Source organism: Elephas maximus, chromosome 7 (genome assembly GCF_024166365.1).
Source record: "Elephas maximus indicus isolate mEleMax1 chromosome 7, mEleMax1 primary haplotype, whole genome shotgun sequence".
NCBI lineage: Eukaryota > Metazoa > Chordata > Mammalia > Proboscidea > Elephantidae > Elephas > Elephas maximus.
The window spans coordinates 65,652,021-65,678,054 of NC_064825.1; the positions used below are offsets into that span (position 1 = coordinate 65,652,021).

General features: G+C 37.1%; 1 protein-coding gene across 2 annotated transcripts in view; it reads right to left on the reverse strand.

Moving 5' to 3' along the window:
• RNF141 (ring finger protein 141) overlaps positions 1 to 26,034 on the reverse strand; it is a 37,381-nt gene that overhangs the window by 8,245 nt on the left and 3,102 nt on the right. For both annotated transcript variants that reach the window (XM_049890376.1, XM_049890377.1), the window contains exons 2-5: positions 20,941 to 21,138; positions 15,276 to 15,384; positions 6,544 to 6,725; positions 2,218 to 2,325 (exon numbers count right to left, since the gene is read on the reverse strand). In XM_049890376.1, coding sequence (XP_049746333.1) covers positions 2,218 to 2,325; positions 6,544 to 6,725; positions 15,276 to 15,384; positions 20,941 to 21,083 — 542 coding nt within the window. In that variant the 5' untranslated portion in view covers positions 21,084 to 21,138. The remainder of the gene's footprint in view (positions 1 to 2,217; positions 2,326 to 6,543; positions 6,726 to 15,275; positions 15,385 to 20,940; positions 21,139 to 26,034) is intronic.

Here is a 26,034-nt window from a genome sequence, read left to right on the forward strand (position 1 = left end):
CTAAAAGACTTGTCCATGAATGTTCACAGCAACTCATCTGTAATAGCCCAAAACTGGAAACAACACAAATGTCCACCAAGAGGTGAATGGATAAACAAGCTATGGTATATTTGAACGATGGACACTATTCAGCAAAAAAAAGGAATGAACTACTCATACGTGGTACCCCTTGGATGGATCCCAAAATAATTATGTTAAATGAAATAAGCCAGGCAAAAAAAGGATATACACTATATGATTCTATTTATAAAAATTCTAGAAAATCCAAAGTATTCTATAGTGACTAAAAGCAGATAAGTAGCTGCCTGGGTGCTAGGGGCGGAGGTGGGAAGAAAGGTTTACAATGGGGCACAAGGTCAACTTTTGGGGGTAATGGATTTGTTCATTATCTTGATTGCAGTGATGGTTTTTATGGGTATATACACATGTCAAAACCTACCAAATTGTACACTTTAAAATATGTATAGTTTGTTGCATTTCAATTATAAATTGTCCTAAACGCTTGATTCTTATTTTGTACAACGATGAGTTTTATTAGTTGATCTTTAACGCTCCCTTCAGGTCTAATATCCAAGGGTTCATATTACTCCTAAATAAATATAGAGGGTAAGTGTAGACATAAGGAGGAAAAAAGAAGAAAAGGGAAATGTTTGATTCTAGTCTCAAGTTAGGCATGACTCTCCTTACAGCAAAAGTGTCAAAGAGACATCCCACATTTATAAACTTTAGGGTATAAACATTAAACTGTTTTTAACCAGTAAGCAGTAAATTCAAAGCAGTAAATAAAATCTCTCATACTTAACTGTAATAGTGTATTTTTGTACTTTTCAAAGTGTATTCATATACACTGTTAGGTATGCTTTCTGCATGCTCTCAATTCCATCTGATTCTGTAATGTTCTTAGAAAACACATACCTGTCAGTCACTAATACGTTTATTTCTATAATGTTATGATGTTTTTATAATGCTTTTAAACACCTATGTATATAAAAAAAAAAAAATGTATATAAGTCACTTATAATGTGAAGTTAGACATAGAGAATTTCTGAACTTAGAATAGACTCTTCAGCCATTAACTACAAGCCATTAGAAAGTTGTTCTAACCTTGTAAATAGGTACCTGAAAAAAAAAAAAATTTTTTTTTTTACCTGAAGTATGTAGTAAATAACTTTCTGAAACTGGACCGTGTACCTGCACTCTGTGATAATGGAATGTAACATTAAGCAAATTTCTATAAAGTAACAAAACACAAATATTTCACTGAACAGTTCCCATAATTTTTTTTTTTATTGTACTTTAGATGAAGGCTTACAGAACAAACTAGTTTCTCATAAACAGTACCCAAATTGTTTTATGACATCACTTAACAATCCCACGACATGTCAATATTCTCCCTTCTTGAACTTGGGTTCCCTATTACCAGGTTTACTGTCCCCTCCTGCCTTCTAGTCCTTGTCCCTGGGTTGTTGTGCCCCTGTAGTCTCGTTTTTTTTTATGGGCCTGAAGAGTAAACCTTGAGAGTGACTTCATTACTGAGCTAAATGGGTATCCGGGGGCCATACTCTCAGGGTTTCTCCAGTTCCCGTAATTTTTAATTAACTTGGCCTTGAAACATGCAGTAAACAAGGATATAAATTTGTCATACAACAATTTCCTAACTGGCAATAAAACATAATATGAATTAACAAAACATAAATATGTCATACAATAATTCTTTAACTGGCAATAAAACATACCAGTTATAGCCAAACATGACAGCACATAGGGTACATAAGCCCATGGATTTCTGCTTGTTTTTGGGAGAAGACAGAAGCAAAAGGTCTCTCTGACTCCCTGTCCCAGGACTGAGAAGCCTGCTGAGATACTGCTGTCCACAACTGACCTCAGACCCCAGCTATGGGGGACCTCCTCTGAGTTTGAGGAGTGGTCAAGTCTCCTCCCCAAGGCCACTTATTAAAGGTAAAAGCCTGAAGTCTAAAGGTTTGGACTCTAACATTTAAAAGAACATGATAATTGTTAACTCTGATTCTCCAATGCTAAATAAGTGTTGTAAGGTCTTACTTGTGTGCCTTGCCATGACTAACCCTGCAATAAACTAATGGAGTTTATGCATGACAAACCTGAGCATTTGTTTTTCATTCTTAAGATAAAACCCTCCAGGACATTATCCACCCTATTTGACCTTTGCCTATCCTAGGAAAGCAGGAGATAACTTACCATTTATCAATGCACTTCTGACAAAAGCTGTGAGCACAAGGTAGGATGAGGTCAGCTCTGCCATCCATGCAGATACAGCACTCCTCCTCATCAGTCAGCTGTTTCACCCTGCAGTGTGAAAAGTCAGTGGACACTCATATTCTTTGCTGTCATTATGCTTTATACTTTGTTTTCATTACCTCAAAAAACATTATCAAACATCTATGTGTTCACAGACTAAAGCACAATACGACTCATGTGCAAAACCAGACTAAATTAACATGTCTTTTAGGGACAGTAAATATATTAGGGAAAAAGTAGTATGGGGTAAATTTCATAAAGAAAGACTGGGTAAAAGAAAAATTCTGCAATGGTTAAAACATAAATATGAGCAAAAACTGGAAATACTCTGGTCTTTCTGAAAACATGAGCCCATTTTAATCATACTGAACTTGTGTAAATGAATTCAACCAACAGATGGTTTAGTTACTATGCAGGATTCAAAACTCTGCCACCAGGTGCTTACAATACTGATACTGATAGTGGGTAAATAGATAAAAAAAAATAGCTTGGTCCTAAGTATCAGGCGCTCTTGGAAATACAAAGAAGGTAGAAAACAAAGTCTCTCTCCTCAAAGAGCCCTTTCATCCACTTGGGGAAAAAAAGAGGTGTTGAGCCTTCTATTCTAGCCACAATTTAGAGTGCCCTCAAATCAGACACACGCCTTTGCACATGGTATTTTCTTTTCCTGTAATGCTCTTGTGAGTGTGGTAAACTCCAACCTCAGTAACTCAGCTCAAAACAGCATCTTTTCCGTGATCGCAAAACCAACATGGTCTCAACGAAAGCTCTTAAATGTTGCATTTTAATTGGCTGCTTAGTGGTTGGTCTCTCCATAAAGGGTAAGCTCTTTGAATACAGGGAGTTTGTCTCGGTTTTCAATAAATGTCTTTAAAGTGATTTTAATTTTCTTTTATCCTTTGTGCTTTTCTGTATTTTTAAAGGTTTTCTTTATTAAGCATGTATTATTTTTGTAATTAAAAAAAAAAAAAGAATTTTTCAAAGTATAAACTACTATAAACTTCTTAAAGGTAGGAACTATTTCTGGCATTTTTCATTCCCTCCTGTTTTTACAGCCCTGTGTAATACACTGAGATAGCACTTTAAAATTTGATATAAACATAAAACAATATAAATGAATGTCAAACATGCATTATGTTTAATAAGTACTAAGCAAAGAAAGAAGAGATTGGTATATTCCAAACTTGTTGGAAAGATGAGGCGGAAAAAGGACAGGATTTTGATACATGGAGGACATTCTAGGTGCATAAACAAAGCTGTGGAGGTGTGCGCACATACGTGTGTACATATGTAACAAGGAGACTGACAGGACGCTCCTGGGAAAAACTGAACAAAAAGACTGATTAAATACAGCAGAAGTCATCTCATCCTTGAAGGGTGAAATACTAAGTTTGACCTTATTTTGACAGGCAAACTAGAATCAGTGCATAATCAGGGGGAAATGAACCCCCACTCAAACAGTGCTTTGTGAAGACACTGTTTCCAGAAGGGACAGTCCAGAGGGAGGAAAACAAGTTAGAACTTTATGTTAGCAATGCACTGGGGAGATAACTAGGGCCTGGCCCAAGAGCCATTACAAAAGCAAACCATCAGGAAGCAGTAACAGATTAAATGTTACGCTTCAGTAACAAGGAAAAGAGGGCAGCCACTGAACTGAAATGGGAAAACTGAATGAAAGCCTTTACAGATGTGGATTTAATGTATTCGATTTTAGATATGATGCATTCAAAGTACTGATGAAAGAATATATACTACTACTACCTGTTGCCGTCAAGTCAATTTCAACTCATAGCGGCCCTACAGGACAGAGCAGAACTCCCCATAGGGTTTCCAAGGCTGTAATCTTTACAGAAGCAGCTTGCCACATCCGTCTCCCGCAGAGCGGCTGGTGGGTTCAAACCGTCAGCCTTTTGGTTCACAGCTGAGCACTTAACCACTGCGCCAACAGGGCTCCTTAGTGAAAATATATATTCAGTTCAACAATAAAGTGCCTTTTAGGTGCCACATACTGTACCAGATACTGGAGATACAAAGATTAATTAGGGTTTCTGCTTTTGAGGAGTTTAAAATCTGTGTCTACGGAAGTAGATTTGGGAATCATTAGCAGAGAATACAACTGAATCCATAAAGAGTGACCAAGTTTTCTGAAGGTCAGAGTGTAAAAGTGAGTAGAGGGTTAAGCACTTTACATATATTACCTCATTTAACTTTCTCAACAACAGTCCTATGAGGCAGACAGTACTGTTATCATCCTCTTTTAAAAGATGAAGAAATTGAGGAAAGAGAGTTTACACAACTTGTCCAAAGTCACACAGTTGGGGTAGAACCAGGACTTAAACACAGCCAGAATTTGGTTCTAGAGTCTGGCTTGTGCTGCCTCAAGAAAGCCAGATTTTGGCTAGTCTGAGGAATATCAAACCAAAGGTAAAACTTCATAATGATTAGAGTCATCATTTGATTATGAAAAGGCTTACTTCTCTGAGGCAGTGAGTCCCACAAAACTGAAGGTATTCAAGCACAAGTTGGACTACCACTTGGCAAAACGTGGGAAGTAGAGTCTTAACACTCAAAGTGTAGTCCTTGGATCGGCAGCATTGGCAGGCACCTGGGAGCCTGACAGAATCTCAGGCTTCTCTTCAGAACTACTGAGCACTGCAGTTTGAGAGGCACTGTAGCAGAGAATCTTTATGCACAGAGAGTACTAATGTAGAGGTTAAGAGTCTCTGTTCGGTCAATTTCTAGCTGTGGCACTTATTTGTCTAAACCTCAGTTTCTTCATCTAAAATTGGCCAGTAATTGTATTCCCATTGGGTTGTTTTAAGGATTTAATGAGTTAATACACATAAAGCACTCATCACAGTGCCTACCACCCTGTAAACCAAAAGCCAAAATCTGTTGCCATTGAGTTGAATCTGACTGTAAGTACTCAATAAATGCAAGCCACCATCAGAGGTAAAGCTCAACTAAATATATGCCTCTTAAGATCTCTTTCAACTTGGAAAGTTTTTCTGTGAACTAGAATAGCAGGGTATCACTAAAAACCAAAAAACATACAAAGGCAAGAAGCAGCCCTAACCTGCCAACTAGGTATTAAGTTTCCCAGTATTGAGGGCACATGAAGAACGGTAACACCCTTACCTCCTTCATTAAGATGACTGCAACAAGGAAAAAAGTATTACTTTCTTTTCAATTGCTACCAGTGAGCTTAAATATACTGGTAAGCACTATTATCAGCTTTCAAAACAATTGGGAAAAAAAAAGCCACCGTTCTGAAGAAAGAGAGGGAAAAAAAGAAGAAAATCAGACACGCGTCTTTTAACTACTGAAGTATACAGGAAAGATAAGCCTCTTCCTAAACACTGCCTACAATGTTCTAAAACTCATTCGGCATGTCAGTAACACTTGGTATAAGCCCAAACCTATAAAACCAAATATCCTATTTAAGATAAACAGGAAATGATAAATTGAAAATACAATTTAATTATAACACAGCATTTGGAAACCAGCTGGTTAAGGATGGACCAGAAAATGTAACTGTAAGTGGTACAATAAAAGAGAAATTCTTTTTAAGCATATTCTCAAATTTCAGGTAAAAGACACTGTCCATGCAGATTTCTGCTGTCTACCCCGTATGACAATAAGACAGGATGTCAACATGTCTGGAGTCACGCAAGTCTTTGTCCAATGAGGCCTTTACAGATTTAAATCATGGTCATGGTTGTCAAATGGCAACAGGTGGGAACATTCGTATGTCAAAAACATGATAGAGAAGGAAAAGAAAGTTTAGATAGAACAATAATATATTAGGCCTGAGTAAACAGGCACTAACACAGAAAACTCTGGCTGACTTCACTGTCTTCTGTTAACTCAGTATATGCGATATGTGTACCAACTGCTTGTTCATTTCTGAAGGACTGCCAAGTCCTGGAGCCAACATTTTTAATTTTAATGCTCCAATTAGCAAGGCTTTTTAAAGAAAAACTGGGATGAATTTGCAAGATTCTTAGAACTAATTCCCTGAAGGGCTTTCATTGTCTAAGAACCCAAATACAAGCAAAACATTACTAGGTGTGAGTTACTTTATCTTTAATTGTCACTCTTAACAATGTCTTAAAGCACAGAGTAATCTGAGACACACCAGAAACTAGACAAGGAAAAGTATTATGCTTTAAGAAGCTATGAAGAGCACTGAAAATAATATTAAAGAGATTTCAGTGGCTTGCAAATTGGAAAATCAGTGAAACACAGTAATTGTGCCTGTTATACCTTCCCATCCAAAGACTAGCCTGACAAGACGTTACAGATGAGGAGTTTCCATCAGGGTCTTCCGAGGTGGAGCTCTGTGCCAACACTCCTGCTGCTTGACTGATGATGTCTTTATAAAGCTGGATAAACTGGTACAAATTCATGATCCGTGATGCTTCCACAATTCCACTGCTTTTGTTAATCTAAAAGTACAAAGGAAAATTTTAAAAAGTGGATCTTTTTTTCTGCTTAATTTTTCAAAAACAAATATTTAGTCAAACATCCTACGAAATAGAAACTTCCAAGATTTGCAAATTACATAACAAGAGACCAAGAGTACAAAAGAATACTATGTCTCTTACATTTGTGGGGTTCAAAGTGCTTACAGAAATTTATCTAATACTTAAAATAACCCTGTAAGATAGTCATTATCCTGTTAAGAGTTGATGAGGTTAGGTGACCTTCCCAAAGTTAAGACATTAATTTTAGAGACCAGTACTGATAATTCTTTTCACTTTAAAAAATTTAACTTTATTTGAATCCAACAACCACTTGCCATTTTACAACTGAAACAGTGAGTTTCTTTCTTGACTATCTTATAAGTTCTATTTTATACCAAAACTTGCAAACTAAAGCAAGAAAATTACACAAAAGTAAATCCTAACAAAAAGTGATTCAATTTTTCCTGGAAGGCCATTTTGAGCTTTAGCAAGAAACTCATTTAACCATTCCTTTTTGCTGATGACATGAGCTTATCTATAGAAAACCTCAAAGAATCCACAAAAAAGCCACTAAAACTAAAAAATTCAACAAAGTAGCAGGATATAAGGTCAACACACAAAAGTTAGTCGCATTTCTATACATCAGCAATGAGCACTCTGGAAAGGAAATTAAGAAAACAATTCCATTTATAATAGCATCTAAAAGAATAAAATACTAGGTAGGATTAAATTTAATCAAAGAAGTAAAAGATTTATTCATGGAAAATTATAAATTATTACTGAAAGAAATTAAAGAAGACCTAAATAAATGGAAGGACCATCCATGTTCATGAATTGGAAGAAGACTTAATATCGTTAAGACGTCAATATTACCCGAAGCAATCTACAGATTCAATGCAATCTACATCAAAATTCCAACAGCTTTCTTTGCAAATACGGAAAAGTTAATCATCAAATTTATATGGAACTGCAAAAGCCCCTGAATAGCCAAAGCAATCTTAAAAAAGAACAAAGTAGGACACACACTTCCCCATCTGAAAACGTACTAGAAAGCTACAGTAATCAAAACAACTCAGCACTGGTATAATGATAGACATACCGAGCAATGGAATGGAAATGAGGGTCCAGATATAAACCTGCACATCTATGGTCAACTGATTTTCAACAAGGGAGCTAAGTTCATTCAATGGAGAAAGAATAGTATCTTTAGTAAATGGGGCAACTGGATTTCCACATGAATAAATAAATAAAGCTGAGCCCATACCTCATACCATATATAAAAAATCAACCCAAAATGAATCGAGGAACTGTATGTAAGAACTCAAAATATAAAATTCTTAGAAGAAAGTGTAGGGGTAGCTTTGGGACCAGTATTTAACAATGGATCCTTAGATATGACCCCAAAAGCATGAGCAACAAAAGACAAGATAGATAAATGGGTTTCATAAAAATTAAAACCTGTATGCATCAAATTTTCTTTTTATGCATCAAAGGACTTTATCAACAAAGGGAAGGGACAACCTATAGATTGGAAAAAAACAATGGGAACTATATATCTGATGAGTTTAATATCCAGAATATATAAAGAACTCTTATAACTTAACAACGACAAAACCGAAAAAAACCAAATCCTTTGCCATCGAGTTGGTTCCAACTTATAGTGACCCTATAGGACAGAGTAGAACTGCCCCACAGTTTCCAAGGAGCAGCTGGTGAATTCAAACTGCTGACCTTTTAGTTAGTGGCTGTAGCTCTTAACCACTGTGCCACCAGGGTTTCCAATAACAAACAACCCAATTAAAGAATGGGCAAAGGACTTAAACAGATATTTCACCAAAGAGGATATTTAAATGGCCAACAAGCACAAGAAAAGATGCTCAAGGCCATTAGCCATTAGGGAAATGCAAATCAAAACCACAATTAAGAACCCCTGATATTACGGCCCTTAAACATTCTTCAAACTTGGAAATGAGATCACTCTCGGAGATCGCATTATAGCCATACAATTTACAGCCCTATAAAATGAACAGTAACACCAGTGAGGAATGTACATGTCAGAACAATCAACTATATGAGACCTAAAAGGCAGCATTTGCCCAAAAGCAAAATTCAGAAGGAAGGTAGAGGCAGGACAGCTGGGTGAACAGACACCAGGAGCCCAGGGAGGAAGAGGGGAGAGTTCTGACACAGTGGTTAAGAGCTCAGCTGCTAACCAAAAGGTCAGGAGTTTGAATCCACAAGCCATTCCTTGGAAACCCTGTAGGGCAGTTCTACTCTGTCCTGTAGGGTCGCTATGAGTTAAAATCGACTTGACAGCAATGGGTTCGGTTTTTTTTTGGTGTGTGTGTATATATATTTATATATATATACTTACCACAAAAAAAACAAAACAAACCCTCATTTAATGAAATGGCACAAGTAGCCTAGAGATTGTGTACCTCTTCCTCCTCCAGTTACATTCTAACATGAGATTATATTTGGGGCAAGGGTAGGGGAGTAGGTAAGAAGAGATAACATTGTACTAACATTATTATTACACATCTTGGGGGAGTCAGACAGTGAGACACATATTCTTTTTTGAAATAGCTCAGGCCAGCTGGGTGAAGGTGCAATATTCCTGGATGAAGAACTTCCAGTAATCAGTGAAAGGTTGTTGCTGTTGTTCTTAGTTCCCTTCAAGTCAGGTCCGACTCATGGTGACCCGATGTGTGCAGAGTAGAACTGCCTCATAGGGTTTTCAAAGCTGTTATCTGTCAGAAGCAGATCGCCAGGACTGTCTTCCGAGGCACCTGTGGCTGGGTTTAAACCATCAATTTTCCAGCTAGTAGTCAAGCACTTAACCATTTGTGCCACCCGGACTCCTAAGACAGGTCTCACTGAGATTTGAACTCTGATTGCTGGATTCAAAGTCCAGAGTACTAACCGTTACACCACGGAGCCGGAAGTGAAAGATTAGAGACATATGAAAGACTTCCTTTCAGCACAGGAGATGGCATGAAAGACTGTGGGAGCAAATGAAATCAGAAAATATTAAGAAAGAAATAAAAGAATGTGAGGAGAGATATAAAGATAGAGGGTCTTAATATTATGAATGAGGTAGATTTCAAAATGTATTGATGAAACTGGGGATTAGAGAAATGAGGTAATTAGGTCACATATTTAAAAAAAATATAGGAATGTTTAAATATGTGGAACGAAAATAACAATAACATATATTGCTTACTATTTCAGATGGCAGTGAAAGAAAAGGACTGAGAAGTATTAATCAGACTTCACATTGTGAAAATGGCAGAACCACAGATAACAATGAGAAAGTTGATTTGGTTTTGGGAAGGTAACATCTATGTGGAGATGCAAATAAGAGACTCTATGAGGTAAAAAGTAAGTAGAATTCAGACAGGAATTTAGAGAGGTTTGCAAAACAGCCTTTGAAAGTTGAAGAAACTGAGCCAGTCCTCCTTCGGAACTACACAGTAAAGAAATTAAGGAATAATTCATATAAGCTTAGTACTGTAACAGGAAAGTTTCTCAAACTGCAACTATCACAACCATAGGATTCATGCAACTAATATTACTGAGTACCCATTATTTGAATGTTGTAGGTACTATCTGCACTGCTCTAGGCACTGGTGGCATAATGTATGTGAAAATCTGATTCCCGCCCTCACAGCAGTTACATGGCAGGCAGGAGAGAAAGACAGGTAAAATACAGATTGGGTTAGATAGAAATAAGCATTACAGAGAAAATTAAGAAAAGGAGTGCCGAGGAGCTATAGGGAAGACCTCACAGAGGAGGTGACATTACTTAAGCACTGCAAGAGACGCAGGAATGAGTCACATGGCTATGTAGGGGAAAACCATTCCAGGCTGAGAGAAAAAGAGTGTACCTATTAGGCAGAAGTGTACCTGGTAAGTGCCAGCAAGGAGCCCAGAGTGGATGGAACAGAGAGAAGAAGGAAGAGGAGGAGTGGTAAGAAGGTTAGACAGTGAGGTGGGGACTGAATATATAGGACTTTGATTATAATACTGGCTTGGGCTTTTATCCCTAGTACATGAGAATTCACTGGAGGGTTTTAAACCAACAAGTAATATAAAATGACTTACATTTCAGATCGTGATGTATAATAGACTGGTTGTTGTGCTGAGAAAAGACAGAATGCGAGCAAGGGCAGAAGCTGGGAGACCAGTCAGCAGGCTATTAAAATAATCCAGGTGAGAGATGACGGTGGCTTGGAAGAGGGTACTGGTAGTGTAGGTGGTAGGAACTGGCCAGATTCTGAATATATTTTGAAGGGAAATCTGCGAGGATTCACTTATAGATTGACTGTGGCATACGAGAGAATGAGAAGTCAAGGATGACTCCAAGGTTTTAGTCTAAGTAACAAGAAGGATGAAAATAATATAATTCATTAAGTTTCTTTAATAGCTACCTTAGTCCCTAATTTTTAATTAACCTATTAATTTTTCTAATATTATTCTCACAAAATATTCCACTCAAATATAATTTAGATTATTTTTTATAATGAACTAAGTATTATTTGAGGATAAGCATCATAGCAGATGGTGGGTAGCCAAGATAAGATCTCACTGTAAATACGAATGATTAAAGTTCAATCTTTTTAGTTGCTTAAGATTAAGAAATATGAAATTTTCAGTCTATCCATTTTTCATGTTGAACTTCAACTTTTTTTTTCCTAATACAAACACTAACTTTTCAGAGATTCTTTAGAAAACAACATACAGAGTAAAAATAAAAATATTCCTTTAGAGCAGATCTAAAATCAAGAGAAATCACACAAATGAAGCATCTAATTGCCTATGTCTTTAACATTTCTGTTTTTCTTGAATTTTATTTTAGGGAAGATGTTTAAGCTAACTGCATATAGATGTAAGGACTAGAGGCACTGGGGCAAAAGGAATTTGCCTAATAGTAAAATTAAACAGTAATTCTGTTTGCCAAAGAGAAGTAACAGAAAACTAAGGTATCAAATACCTGATACATCCACATTCCTTCCCATAGTTCTCTATAATTTATACCAGCCTCTTCAATGTGAGCTAAGTACTTCGTGAAATAAAGATGGAGATGGAAGATAATTTAGGTATTATACTGTAATGAATAAGGAAAGCTTCGACCTATCCCAACCCCAGTCATTTAAAATGAGAGCATGTCTTTACCAAGTTTATTTTTTTAAATTGTGCTTTTTAAGTGCAAGTTTAAAAATCAAGTCAGTCTCTCATACAAAAATTTATATACACCTTGCTATGTACTCCTAGGTGCTCTCCCCCTAATGAGATAGCACACTCCTCCTCTCCACCCTGTATTCCCCGTGTCCATTCAGTTGGATCCTGCCGCCCTCTGCCTTCTCATTTCGCCTCCAGACAGGAGCTGCCCACATAGTCTCATGTGTGTACTTGAGCCAAGAAACTCACTCCTCACCAGTATCATTTTCTGTCTTACAGTCCAGTCCAATCCCTGTCTGCAGAGTTGGCTTTGGGAATGGTTCCAGGCCTGAGCCAACAGAAGGTCCGGGGACCATGACCTCTGGGGTCCCTCCAGTCTCAGTCAGACCATTAAGTCTGCTCTTTTTACAAGAATTTGAGGTCTGCATCCCACTGTGTTCCTGCTCCATCAGGGATTCTCTGTTGTGTTCCCTGTCAGGACAGTCATCAGTTGTAGCTGGGCACCATCTAGTTCCTCTGGTCTCACTCAGCAAGTTTTTGTTCACTCAACATATGCTGAGTTCCTACCAAGTACAAAGTACGGAACTAGGGGCTCTAACAGATAAAACGACGAATGTAGACAGAGTTTCTGTCTTCAGGAGGTGACTGTCTGGTAGGGGAGCTAGGAATCTAAATAATTTTAACTCTTAACATAGATTTAATTATGAAATATAAACAAAGTGCTGCTGGAGTTTGGAAGGGAGAAGACTTTATGGATGAGATGGTATTTGAGGTGAACTTTTAAAGAAACATCAAGTTCAGACATGTAGAAATAAAAATGTGGCAGAAACTACTGGTTGATTAGCCAGATGGTACTCCCCACTTTCACTGCCTGCAGAACCCTGATTTTGTTTCGGTATCTACTACTCCCTAAAATGATTCAGGAGTCAATCCTGATTAATCTAATAAAAATCAATCATGGTAATCACATTCCCTCTGTATGTGTAGGTGTAAAAAGAGGATGTGAATTAATATTGACCGATGAGTTGGGAAGACAGAAGCTGCTGAGTCTCTGAACTAACTACTCCTGCGGCTGCCCTGTATCCGGATTTCTTTATAAGTGAGAGAATAAATACTATTTCTTGTTTAAACTGATTGAACAGGGGTTTTCTGTGACCTGCAGCTGACAGCAATTTAAATGACAGAAGGAATGAACATTCTAGTTTCGGGAACTCCATAAAAAGGCACTGAGGTAGGAAAACAATAGGTACATAGCTTAATTAGTTAAGCCTGGTGAAAATGTAGAATATAAAAGGGGACAGCAGTGAATAAAGCAGAAAAGTTAGGCTGCGGTCACAATGCAGAGGGTCCTGAATGCCAGGTTTTAGAGTGAGAACTATTTTGTAGGCAATGAGGAATTTTAAGTAGGGAAGTGACCCAAGAAGAATTTTGCTGTAGAGCACTGACCTCACAATTGCCTAAATTAGAATTAGAAGAGTCTGAAGGTGTAGTGATTAATTAAGAATCTAAGGTAATCTGGGCCAGAAGAAAAATGGCCTGAGCGGTAGTTATAGTCTCCTTGAGGCCATAAAATCTATTTTATTTATCATATTCCTATTGCCTGACATATCTTATATGCTCAAATACTACTTGAATAAACTGGAATAAACCAGGAGTGAAAAGTGGTAAAAGCAAAATCAGTAAGATCAGATGGCTAGCTTACTGTGGAAGAGGAAGCAAGAAATGGCCCTTTTCCCTACTGTTTTACATACATTTACCCATGTGCCCTTTGGAACTGATTTTCAAATAGTCTTGGAATATTAGGTGCACTGTAAATTCACAGCTGTGCAGGGAAGGAGTGTGGAAAATACCAAGCCTATCTGAATGGGCTTACCACGTTTTTAGCTCAATTCATTCTTCATTTCTCCTTTGTCTTATTCTTTTGCAAACTAAGAAGCTGCAGATTCCCAGAGTTCTTTTGTGGGGGTGCGTGACTTGTAACATTGTATAAAACCTCCAGAATTTAATATAAATACAATATGAACCCAATAACAAAAACAGAAAATGACTAAAATATGTGGTTGGTATATAATTTTTGAGCTTAGGAATTGAAATATAAAAAACTTAAAACTTAATTCTGGATCAAGTATTTCAATATGTATTCAGTTAATATGATTTGTAACACATAAATTATAAGCGGTTCCTCTGGTACTCACTAGCACAGTTAGCTATCTCTGTCATGAAAAAATTTTGAATGATGGTTATCTGGCAGCTATTATATATTGCTTTTTAACATTTTAAATTTTTCTTAAAAAATCAGTTAAGCAAATTTCAAAGTGGATAAACCCATCTGAACGGTATTAAACTGTACTGTGTATTTTCTCTAAAGCAACTGTAGACTTTTAACAGGTGCCACTCAACTTCAGGCACTTAGCCAAGTCTGCAATTAACATCTCCGTGTCCTTGCTTGTCTGACCGTCTTTAAAATTCTGTCACTACTTACATTGATGAAAACTTCTAATTTGATCAACTATCCATAATTGACTCTACTATACTTACAACACAGTGACGACAACATGACGGAAACATGGCGTATTATTTGGGCAACAACGTCCAGGATCCATGAATAAAAGAAGTATCTCCTGACCTAGGGGTTCTTTACGGGTTGGTCAGGAATGGACTTGAGGGTATTCATGAATGCCCAATTTATTATTTATATGCATATGATGTTTTGTTTGTTTGTTTTTAGAATAGGGGTTTAGATAGGGAGCCTAATAAAATTTGCTTATTTTCACCAAAAGGCCTATAGCCTCAAAAAGATTAAGAGCCATCTACTTTAATCCCTCCAATGATGGAAGAGTCTTTCAAGTGCTCTATGACAGGTGTCGTTATATTTTTAGCACAGCTGATATATTCAATTATCTAAAATTTAAAGGTGAACTAAGAGACATTGATTGCACATTGATAGTGAAAAATCCATTGTACAAATAAAGGTTGCTAAAAAGACTTCCTTATGGATTTTTTTTTTATGAATGAAATCCAGTGTTCCTTAAATAAATGATTTCTTGAGATAACTTTAATTTTTAAGGAGTCCTCTTACAGCTAAATAGGATGTCACCTTAGGATTCTACTGGCTGCCAGTCAGCTAAAACTCCAGAAGAAAGGAAGAAGGTAAGGTAAGGATGCTACCTCCTCTTGTGATTATAAAAGCCTATGCTATAGCAATGAGATCCAAACAGTGAGCTGGAAGGCAACAACATTATCAAAACTATGTTTCACAAGCCCATCAAAATATTAACATTTAGTATCATTATATTACATTACACTATTAAATGTGGTTCTAGCCATCAGAGTTGGAAGTCTCAGTCTCACCTTGGTACAGACCACCCGTACGGCTACTTTCCACAAGGCAGAGGAATCAGACCCAGGTTGTACTTCAAAGAGAAGATGTTTTTCCTGGCCAGCAGCCACTTTAGCAGTTCTGAAGACAAATGCATTTGTTAATTTCACAAAAAGTCATATAAAATAATGGAGGTATAAAACAAGATTCAAGTAACACTTTAAGACCGAGAAGGAAATTTGAAAACACACACAAAAACAAATACCAGCGATAATCATTGTAATAATTAGATTCTTAAAACATAAGTAAAGATACTGGACTGACAGAGACTTGAGGAATCCCCAAGACTACTGCCCTAAGATACCCTTTGAACTTGGAACTGAAGCCACTCCCGTCGGTCACCTTTCATCCGAATAATATATTGGCTTATAAAATAAACAGTATCACCCATGAGTATAGTACTTCCTTAAATAATCAACTATCTATGTTACCAAATATTGAACATTTACCCTAAAACAAAAATGAGATGCTAAAGAGGGGGAGGGAAGGTAGATTAATGAAAAGAGAAAAAACAGAATGGAAACAATGAGAATGTTGACACATTGTGAAAAACGTTAATTAATGTCGTGGAACAATTTGTAGAAAATTATTGAATGGAAACCTAATTTGCTGTGTAAATTTTCACCTAAAACACAATAAAATATTAAACAACAACAACAAAAGATTGATGCTAATGGAATTTCAGACAATGAGACTGACAGGAAAGGGAGAAGTGTCGGGTAAGGTCAAACACACACAAAACCACGAATGAAGAATGTTTTGAAACATATAACTTAATTTACAAGGTTTTTAAAGTCACAAGCATAGTGGAATATTTAAAAATTCCTTTTTGTCATATCTGTGTCTCATGAGCTTTAAATTTCTAACAAAGACATTCAGGAAAAATAACTTCAAGAAATCAAGTACTCAAAAAAACTTTTATCTGGTTTCACTTATCCAAATTTTGACTATTGCCTCAGTTGTATATAAAATGTGAAGAAATCTTGCTCTTGGTTGAGTGCTTATTTAGGCAACAACACAAACGTGCCTCTTTGAAAAAAATTTTTGTTTTATAATTTTGGGTTGAATCAAGCAAAACAAACGATTTAAAATACTTTAAACATTGCTCTACTACCCTGCCCTGGGAAGCCCTGGTGGTGTAGTGGTTAAGTGCTACAGCTGCTAACCAAGAGGTCAGCAGTTCAAATCTCGGAGGTTCTCCTTGGAAACCTTATGGGGCAGTTCTACTCTGTCCTATACGGTTGCTGCAAGTCAGAATTGACTCAACGGCATTGGGTTAACCTCCCCTGGCCAAAAAAAAAAAAAAAAACCAAACCCACTGAATCGATTCTGACTCAACAGCAACCCTACAGGACAGAGTAGAACTGCCCCATAGAGTTTCCGAGGAGCACCTGGTGTGTTTGAACTGCTGATCTTCTGGTTAGCAGTCCTAGCTCTTAACTACTACGCCACCAGGGTTTCTACCCTCCCCTGGCAGAGTAATTTTAATTTAGAGAGCCACAAGATTCTAAAGTAAAAATATATCACTTTTAGAGGCTGACTCAGTATCATGCTACCAACACCAATCTAAATCACTTCAAAGGCATACTTAAATACTGCAGCTCCCTTTTATCACTATTAATTAACATTTCTCTCTGAGCACCAGTGAGGATATCACACTCAACTAAGTGACTTACAGATAAATAAATTGAGGTCATCAAAAATTAACAACTAGCCCTAGGTAACAAAGTCTGCCACTGAAAATAATTCAGCCGTGCCGGTTCCCAGTTCTGTTTTCTAGCTACCAAGCCACACTCCCACTGTATAGATTTAACCTTACAGTCCTCAGACAGCACTGCACTGTGAAACGCCCAACTCTGACCCACAGGAATTGGTTTTAATTCTGGCCAAAGCCGGTCAGAAACACCCTGGGCTAAATAAATAAAAGGAAGGTATTCTTCACCTTCATCTCTATGGTACACAGTAAGCTTCGCTTGTGGACATTTTATCTAGTATCTTTAGACTGAGAGGCAACCGTCATAGAGTGGGCTTATATATATATAAATTCTTAGACTCTAGAGGGATGGTAAACGTCATTGATCACTCTTCATGAGTTTAAACAATAAATATAAAGACACATTCCATTCTTACGATACGGTTAAAATTCTCAACCCAATTTTACTCAAGAACATGTTCCTAGAAGTAATGCTTCAAAAAATTACCATTTGGATAATTAAAAAAAAAAAGTAGAAAGAATGCTTAAACCTATGAGTAACTACATTTTTATAGAACATCACAAATACTGAAATACAGAGTAAAATCTCCCTTCACTGTCCCCTTCCCCAACAACTCCCCAGCCAGACACAAGCAGAGTAGTATATATCCTTGTAGTTCATTTTCTATGCAATTACATAGCACAGTCGTTAAGAGCTCAGGGTGTTAATCAAAAGGTTGGTAGTTTGAATCTACCAGTTGCTCCTTGGAAACCCTATGGGCCAGTTCTGTTCTGTCCTATAGGGTCACTATGAGTTGGAATCATCTCGATGGCAATGGGTTTTGTATATCTAGGAGCCCTGGTTGCAGAGTGGCTAAGTGCTTGGCTGTTAACCAAAAGGTTGTTGGTTCAAACCCACTAGCCACTCCATGGAAGAAAGATGTGGCAGTCTGTTTCCATAAAGTTACAGCCTTGGAAATCCTATGGGGCAGTTCTGTTCTGTCCTACAGGGTCACTATGAGTCAGAGTCAACTCCACCACAGTGTGTTTGGTTTCAGTATATATATGTCTACCCATACAGGTTTTTTTTTTTTTTTTTTTTTCCATTAAATAAGTGAAATCCAGCGTACTTAAAAGAATTGGCCAGCTTTGGTTCTTAAAACCAATTCCTGTAGGTCAGAGTTGGGCGCTTCACAAGCGCAATGCTGTCTGAGGACTGTAAGGTTAAACTTATACAGAGGGAGTGTGGCTTGGTAGCTAGAGAACAGAACTGGGAACTGGTACGGCTGAATTATTTTCAATGGCAGACTTTGTTACCTAGTTAATTTTTGATGACCTCAATTTATTTATCTGTAAGTCACTTTGTTGAGTGTGATAACCTCACTGGTGCTCAGGGAGAAATGTCAATGAGCAGGAGCTGTAATATTTAAGTATGTCTTTGAAATGATTTAAATTGGTGTTGATATGATAGCATGGTATTGAATTAGTCTCAAAAAGTGTTATATTTTTACATTAGAATCCTGCAGCTTTAGAGTCTTTATGACTAATATCAGTAGACTCTAGCCATGTCTGTTACAAAAACAGTGTTTCTTTCTCCTTACCTAATGTGTTCTAGATTGTCAAGTATGTCTCTTGTCATCTAATACAGCTATCACAAAGCATAAGGGAGTAGATTCATGTATCTTACCCTAAACTATTAATAGTGACTATGACATTCTAAGTCCACATACTACGTAGTCCCAGACTACGACTGATTTTATTTGGCCTTTTTTAGTTTTAAGGAAAGGTAATGTGGAATAGGGGAAACAGTTTCAGACTTAGGAGAGCTGGATCTGCCATTAATACTTGAGTAATCGTTTTGTTGTTGCTGGGGGCCACTGAGTTGATTTAGAGTCACAGCAACCCCCTGTGACAGAGTAGGGTTTTCTTGATTGTAACTGTTATAGGAGATTGCCAGGTCTTTCTCCCATGGAGCGGCTGGGTGGGTTGGAACCGCCAATCTTTCGGTTAGCAGCAGAACACTTACTGTTTCTGCCACCAGGGCTACTTCAGTAATCATTTTAGATCTCAGTTAAGATGTCCACCATCAAGCAGAGTGCCCTGCACATAGTATGTGCTCAGGTAATGTTAGCTAGATTAAACAGACTAAAGACAGAACCGTGAAGATCTCATTTAAGAGGCAAATCCAAAAGAGATGTAATTATACCCCCCCAAAAAACCCTCATTGCTATTGAGTCAATTCCAACTCACAGCGACCTGTAGGACAGAGCAGAGCTGCCCCATAGGGGTTCTAAGGCTGTAATCTTTACGGAAGCAGACTGCCACATCTTTCTCCCATGGAGTGGCTGGTAGGTTTGAGCCACCAACCTTTTGGTTAGCAGCTGTGTGCTTTAACTACCACACTACCAGGGCTCCTTAATTATACCTCTAAAAAACCAAAAAACCAAACTCATTGTTGAGTCGATTCTGACTAATAGCGACCCTATAGGACAGAGAAGAACTGCCCCATAGGGTTTCCAAGGAGTAGCTGGTGGATTTGAACTGCCAACCTTTTGGTTAGCAGCCAAGCTCTTAACCACCGTGCCACCATGGCTGGAGAGAAGTTATACCTCAAGAGGGGTAGAAGATAGTTAAAAGTTACATATATAAATATATATAAAAGTCTGCTTTTTCATTTAATCAAAAATTAAAGTTATAACTTTAAAATATAAAACTCTTATTTATATTACTATAAATATAGTAATTACTATATTTACAAAAATGCTCTCAAAAACCATATATATATATATATATATATGAAGAGGGGTGGGTGTGGGTGTGGGTGGCTTAATAGAAAGAAGTGACATTTGCTCACCTGTCACTAGGGGAGAAATCAAATGACCAGTATTTTAAAAGCACAGCAGTCTAGGACCATTTAGGGTCCTACCATATTTTAATAGCTTCTATACAGACCAGTATAAAAACTGACAAAATACAGACCCTAATTCACAAATAAAAGGATAAATTGTTAGGTATGCAGTTTAAGAAGGCAGAGAAATTTATATTCCATTTTAGATAGAAATGGTGGCACAGTAGTTAAGAGCTTGGCTGCTCATCAAAAGGTTGGGAGTTCAAATCCACCAGCCGTTCCTTGGAAACTCTAGAGACAGTTCTATTCCGTCCTACAGAGTTGGAATCGACAGCAATGGGCTTAGGGTTTTTTTTTTTTTAAATTCAAAATAATTAAGTACGGATTTAAAAGGTATAACTAGAAAATACTAATAAATAAAATCTCATTCCTCAGTGATGACAAAATAACGGTTCAGTGAGCAAACACACAGAATTTTTTTTTTTTTAACCACCTGAATTGGTTCATGTACAGAAACATTCTTAGTGTTGCCTTTGACTATGCCAGCAACTTTTCTCTAGAGAGGCAAACTGGCATGTTCCCTTGTGCTACGCACCTATACAGTGCTTTCAAAAGGACTGAATTAATAGTGTATTAACGTCCATCCTATGGATCACAATGGTCTGATCTGGAACCGATCATGGGATAGTAGTGTAGGACAGGCAGCTTTTTGTTCAGTTGCGCATGGGGTTTCCATGAGTTGGGGGCCCCAACTCTACTGCAGCTAATAACAGCAGCAGTGTACAACTGCTAAGATGCTGGGTTGTATAATTCTAGAATTGCTTCAGTATGCTTGTGGTCTGTTTTCCAACTTCGATTTTAATTTTCCTTTGACCTCTTCTGTTTCCGTTATATAATTCAAAATAGCTACACAGAAAGCCTACTTACACAAGGTAATAAATATTTGCTAACTGCTGCTAAAACTGGTTGAAATTAAAGGAGTAAAGCTTATCATTAAGGTAAGTCTTATCAATTAATATCTCTGTCTCTTACACAGCCATGACACACGGGGCACACGTCAGAGAGAGAAAATCAAATGAAAAAGAGCAAAACTTACACATCATTAAGTTCAGCTACCCTCCCAAGAAATTCTTCATAAGTTAAGGAGCTACTTTCTCGAGCCAATGTGACATGTTTTGCTACTTTTTCTGGTAACTTGCTAATTACCAGTTGCGTTTGATCCGAAAACTGCTGTCCCATGATGAAATGATGTCTTTTAAAATCCAGAAAGAATGCTGCTTCATTCACACAGTTCCTGTCAAATATGCACAAAAGTTATTTTTATATATAATATAAAAGCACTGTACATATAATATACACCCACCCCTTAAAAAAAAAATAAAACAAGGAATACATTTAAGCTTACATGAACCTAAGGTGAAAATTTATGTAATGGACTTGTATTTTTAAAGACATATCTGTTTTTTCAGATTCACATAGCTAAATTAGAAAACAGGATTCACTTATGTTATTGGGAGGGTAATGAACCTCTAATTCCTTTAATTTTGCCAAGTCGAAAACCAAAAAAACAGACGTTTAAGTGATCGTATTTAATAGGAAATTTGTCTTATATAATTTTCCTAAGAACATTTTCTGACTACTTACCACAGGTCAGGCTCCAAACTAAGTGCTTTCCATTTATCATCTCATTTATTTCTGACAATGGCCCTAAGAGGTAGTTATTATTATATTCCTATTTTAAAGATAAGGAGTGGAGCTAAATGAGTTATCTAAGGTTACACAGTTGGTAAGTGGTAGAACTGAAGTACGAACTCCTATTTTTCAGATTCTAGTGCTCACATTCTTAACCACTACGATAAATTGGCTCAGATGTAACGATATCAGCTAAAAAAGTATTTGTCGTTGAATTATTTTATAAACGCACTTGTTTTTTAATTAAAAATATAAATCAAATAGATTTTTGGTTTAAAAAACCTGAGAAAATTAAAATACTAGGGAACGTTAACATCTCACATTTTCTACTTACGGGGGGAAAAAAAGACTGCTTTTTAAATCCTCCAGGTCCCCCCCCTCCCCGGGAAACCCTGGTGGAGTTGTGATTAAGAGCTATGGCTGCTAACCAAAAGGTCGACAGTTCGAATCCACCAGGTGCTCCTTGGAAACTCTATGGGGCAGTTAAAAGTTCTACTCTGTCCTACAGGGTCACTAATGAGTCAGAATCAACTTGACGACAGTGAGTTTTTTTTTTTTTTTAGGTGTTTTTAACTTGGAATTTATGCAATTTGTTTTCTAAATATGAAGACGCTATTTTAGTTAAAATTCTGGATTACTACTTTAATAATCTACTGTGAACGAATATAATCAATAATTCATCGAATTGGCTTTAAAATTTAATCACAAAACAAACATTTAATAACTGCTTCCTCTAAAATCTTGAAAGGCATAATCCTAAGTAACACGGCCGGAGAAGAGTTAGATGTGTTTATTCTAGATAGCTTTTCCCTTTGGTAAACAATGATTGACCAAAACATAAACTCTTGAGAATATGGTTAAATGGAAAATAAACTAAATTTTTAGTATTTAGCTATGGTGACATATTCTATAACTGAATGTGAAATCTCTATTCCACACCAATACTACTATTAATATAGCAAAGGCAGCTAAAATTTGTCGGCCACCTCCATTGTGTAACACACTCTTTTATCACTTTACATGAATTCAGTCATTTAAATCCCAATAACCATTTCAGATAAAGAAACAGGATAGCTGAGGAAACAAGCAGAGATTAAAGTAACTTGCCCAAAGTCATGTAGATAGTAGTAATTTTTTCCCCAGTTTTTAGAAATAAAATCAGAAAAAGCATTATAATTTTTAAAAATCCATCAAGAAAATCCGTTTTATTTACACATCACAGACCCCCATTTTCTTTCACCCACATTAACACTGGGCACACAACGGAGGTGAAATAGTAAGAGTTACTTTTACAGGAAAAGTTTTGCCAGTTAGTCTGCTTTTTCATTTAATAAAAAATTAAAGTTATAACTTTAAAATATAAAACCCTTAGATATTCACATTACTATACAGTTTACAAAAATGCTCTCAATAATCATAAATATATAAATTTTGTTTTAGCATTAAAATTTAATGTGCTATATTTTAGGTTTATTCTTCCAGCCACCTTAAATATAGGAAAAGTACAATTGTACTAAAAAAAGAAAAACCCAACAATTACTGTTCTGAATCTGAGCCTACTTGGCAACAGCAAATATCAAACCACAGAGATAAATGAAGGGAAGTTGTTGAGGGAGATCCAGGCCACTAAAAAAACATCTGTGAGGGAAAATTATATATTTTAAATATAGTCCAATGGATTCATGGCAACTGTATCCAAAGAGAAACAATTATAGATCTTAGCTTGGAAGGAGTCTCTAGGGTATTCAACATCAGATTTCTGGATTTCACATACTAGAAAAATCTCAAAGCAACATGGTGTTGCACATTTTATTCTAACTAAGGATGGTTTCCAAAAACATACAAAATAAAACCCAAATTTAACATAACCATCATTTCATTTGAAAAAGAGCTATTTATTACCTAAAATGTAGGCTATAATGCTAGAAAAATAGTCCTTCCCAAGAAGGGTGGTAACTTCACATTGATATAAACCACACTTACACATGTACATTATACACTGTCCTTATTTTTCTTGTTCTAATCCAAAACTGGTCAAAACTGCTCAAGCTGCAGACTGCTGTTAGGGAGCCATTGTGTTACCTGGACTTTCTAAAAATTCAATTCAACAAGTACCATGCTCCTGGTGCTGTGCTATGTCCTGGGGCTACAACAGTGAAGCCAGAGAAACACGGCTCTTGCCCCAAGGGAGCACGCCATTTGGTGGCGATGAGAGGGTAACCACAGATTAATACATAACAACAGAATGACCAGTGCTAGGCCAAACAAGTACAGGGTGCTGTGAGAGCTTATAAAAGGGCATTTGACTTAGTCTTGTGTCAGGGAAGTCCCTGGGAAGACATTTGAGATCAGGACAGTCGGGGTTGGCCAGGGAAGGGGAGTGGGGTCATGTCCAAGGGAGGACATTCTAGGCAGAGGTCACACTGATAAAGGAATACGGTGCCTCTTAGGTAATAATAATAAAAAAGGCCAGCATAGCTGAAACGGAAAGGCAGAGGGAGAAGAACAGCACCAAGATGGGTTGTTTAACATTTTATCGATGACCTGCAGAAAAGACTGCATGCCTGCCCAATCTGTGGATGACCGAAATTGGAAGGAATGAATAGCCACTGAATAACAGAATTAAGACTGAAATAGATACTCATTTAGTGAAACTAAACAAATTATATGTAACGACTAAAAGTTAAATCCTGAATATTTCCAAAGCCAAATACATAAAAACACTAATAGGAAAAGGTGCTTAAAAAGTTAAAATATAAAAGATCTGGGGGTTTTAGTCAAAATAAGTGGATAGTGTAATGACCAAAACAAACCAAACCCACCGCCACTCTGGGTTTTCTGACTCATAATGACCCTGTAGGACAGGGTAGAACTTCCCCATAGAGTTTCCAAGGACCACCTGGCAGATTCGAACTGCTGACCCTTTGGTTAGCAGCCGTAGCACTTAACCACTACGCCACCAGGGTTTCCGGATAGTGTAACAGGGACGCCAAAAACGCTAAAATAATCCTAAACTCTTGCTAGAAGCTGATATTCAGAGCAAGGAGCCTATTTACCAGCCCCATTTTACCCTGCACTGGTTAGACTGTATTCAGCTCTAGGCAGTCATACTTTTAAGGGTCGCTAATATCAAGTCCTGGTGGACAGTGGTTAAGAGCTCAGCTGCTAACCAAAAGGCTGGCAGTTTGAATCCACCAGCTGCTCCTTCTAAACCCTATGGGGAAGTTCTATTCTGTCCCATGGGGTTGCTATGAGTAGGAACTGATTTGGTGGCAACAGGTTTGGTAATATTGAGTCCACTCTGAGAAACCTCAGAAGAATGGGCTGGAGATCTACTGCTGATAAATCACCCACTGAAAACCCTATGGGTCTACTCTGACACACACGGGGTCACCATAAGTCAGGACTGACTCAAAGCCAACTTTTTTTTTTCCTTTTTTAAATAAATTAGAACATATTCAGAGTTTGGCAACCAAGATATTATAGGTCTAGAAAAGGAAACAAGGCTATTTATTCTAGATAATCATAGCTCAGTATAGGGCAACATGATAGTTTTGTTTAAATATTTGAAGAGCTGTCAGGTGGAAGAGGAAGTAAGATTTATTTTACACAGAGAACAAAATGGTCAATAAGTAGAAATTAGAGAGATAGACTTCAGTTCAATATAATTTTCTACCATTCACAATTATCCAAAAGTGAAAAGGGCTGTCTTGTAAAGTATGTGAGCTACCTCTCATTGAAAGTGTTTAAGATTAGAAGTTCATCTAAGGATATTACAGAAGACTTTTGTTTTGGGTGGGAAGTAGGTGACCTCTAACACAGTATTTTACTCCCAAAGTAAATCTTAACTTGCCTTTAGCTTTCTTGTACCAATCCAACCAAAATGCAATAAAGATTCTAATCTACCAGACTGAAATTTTAAATTGCACCTACATTTCTTAACAAAGAAAAATAAATTGTTTTTGAATACCCAGTCTGATATTTGATGTAAAACAGATAACAATTTAATCAAGGTACCCATCAAAATCATAGTTAAAAAAAAAAAAAAAAGACCCTAGTGGTTTGTTTATTGAGTTAGAAAGTATCTCCCGTCGCTTCTGCATTTATTTTGATCTGGGGTCCTAACTTTGATAAGGTTTATAATTTGAGGTAGCATCTTCACTTATCCTGTAATTGCACTTGGTACCCTGAAAATCTGAACACTAACTTCTTTGATTAAAAGGGAACACTATCTAGAGACTACCTAAGTGAGCCTAGAACAGTTTCTCAACCCGATTCAGTAGGGTGGGCCTGGAATTTAGGGTTCTGAAAATCATAAAATATTGATAAATATTAATGTCTATCACTAGCATAAATATATGACTGCGTGCTCAGAAGAACAATCTGTTGAGTATCCTCTGGTCACCCACCACAGGCTTTCCAGTGCCCCCCTTCTGTGCACATAATTCTATCACAGCACACATCGCCAGTTAGGTCCCTTTATTATCTCCCTCTGTGA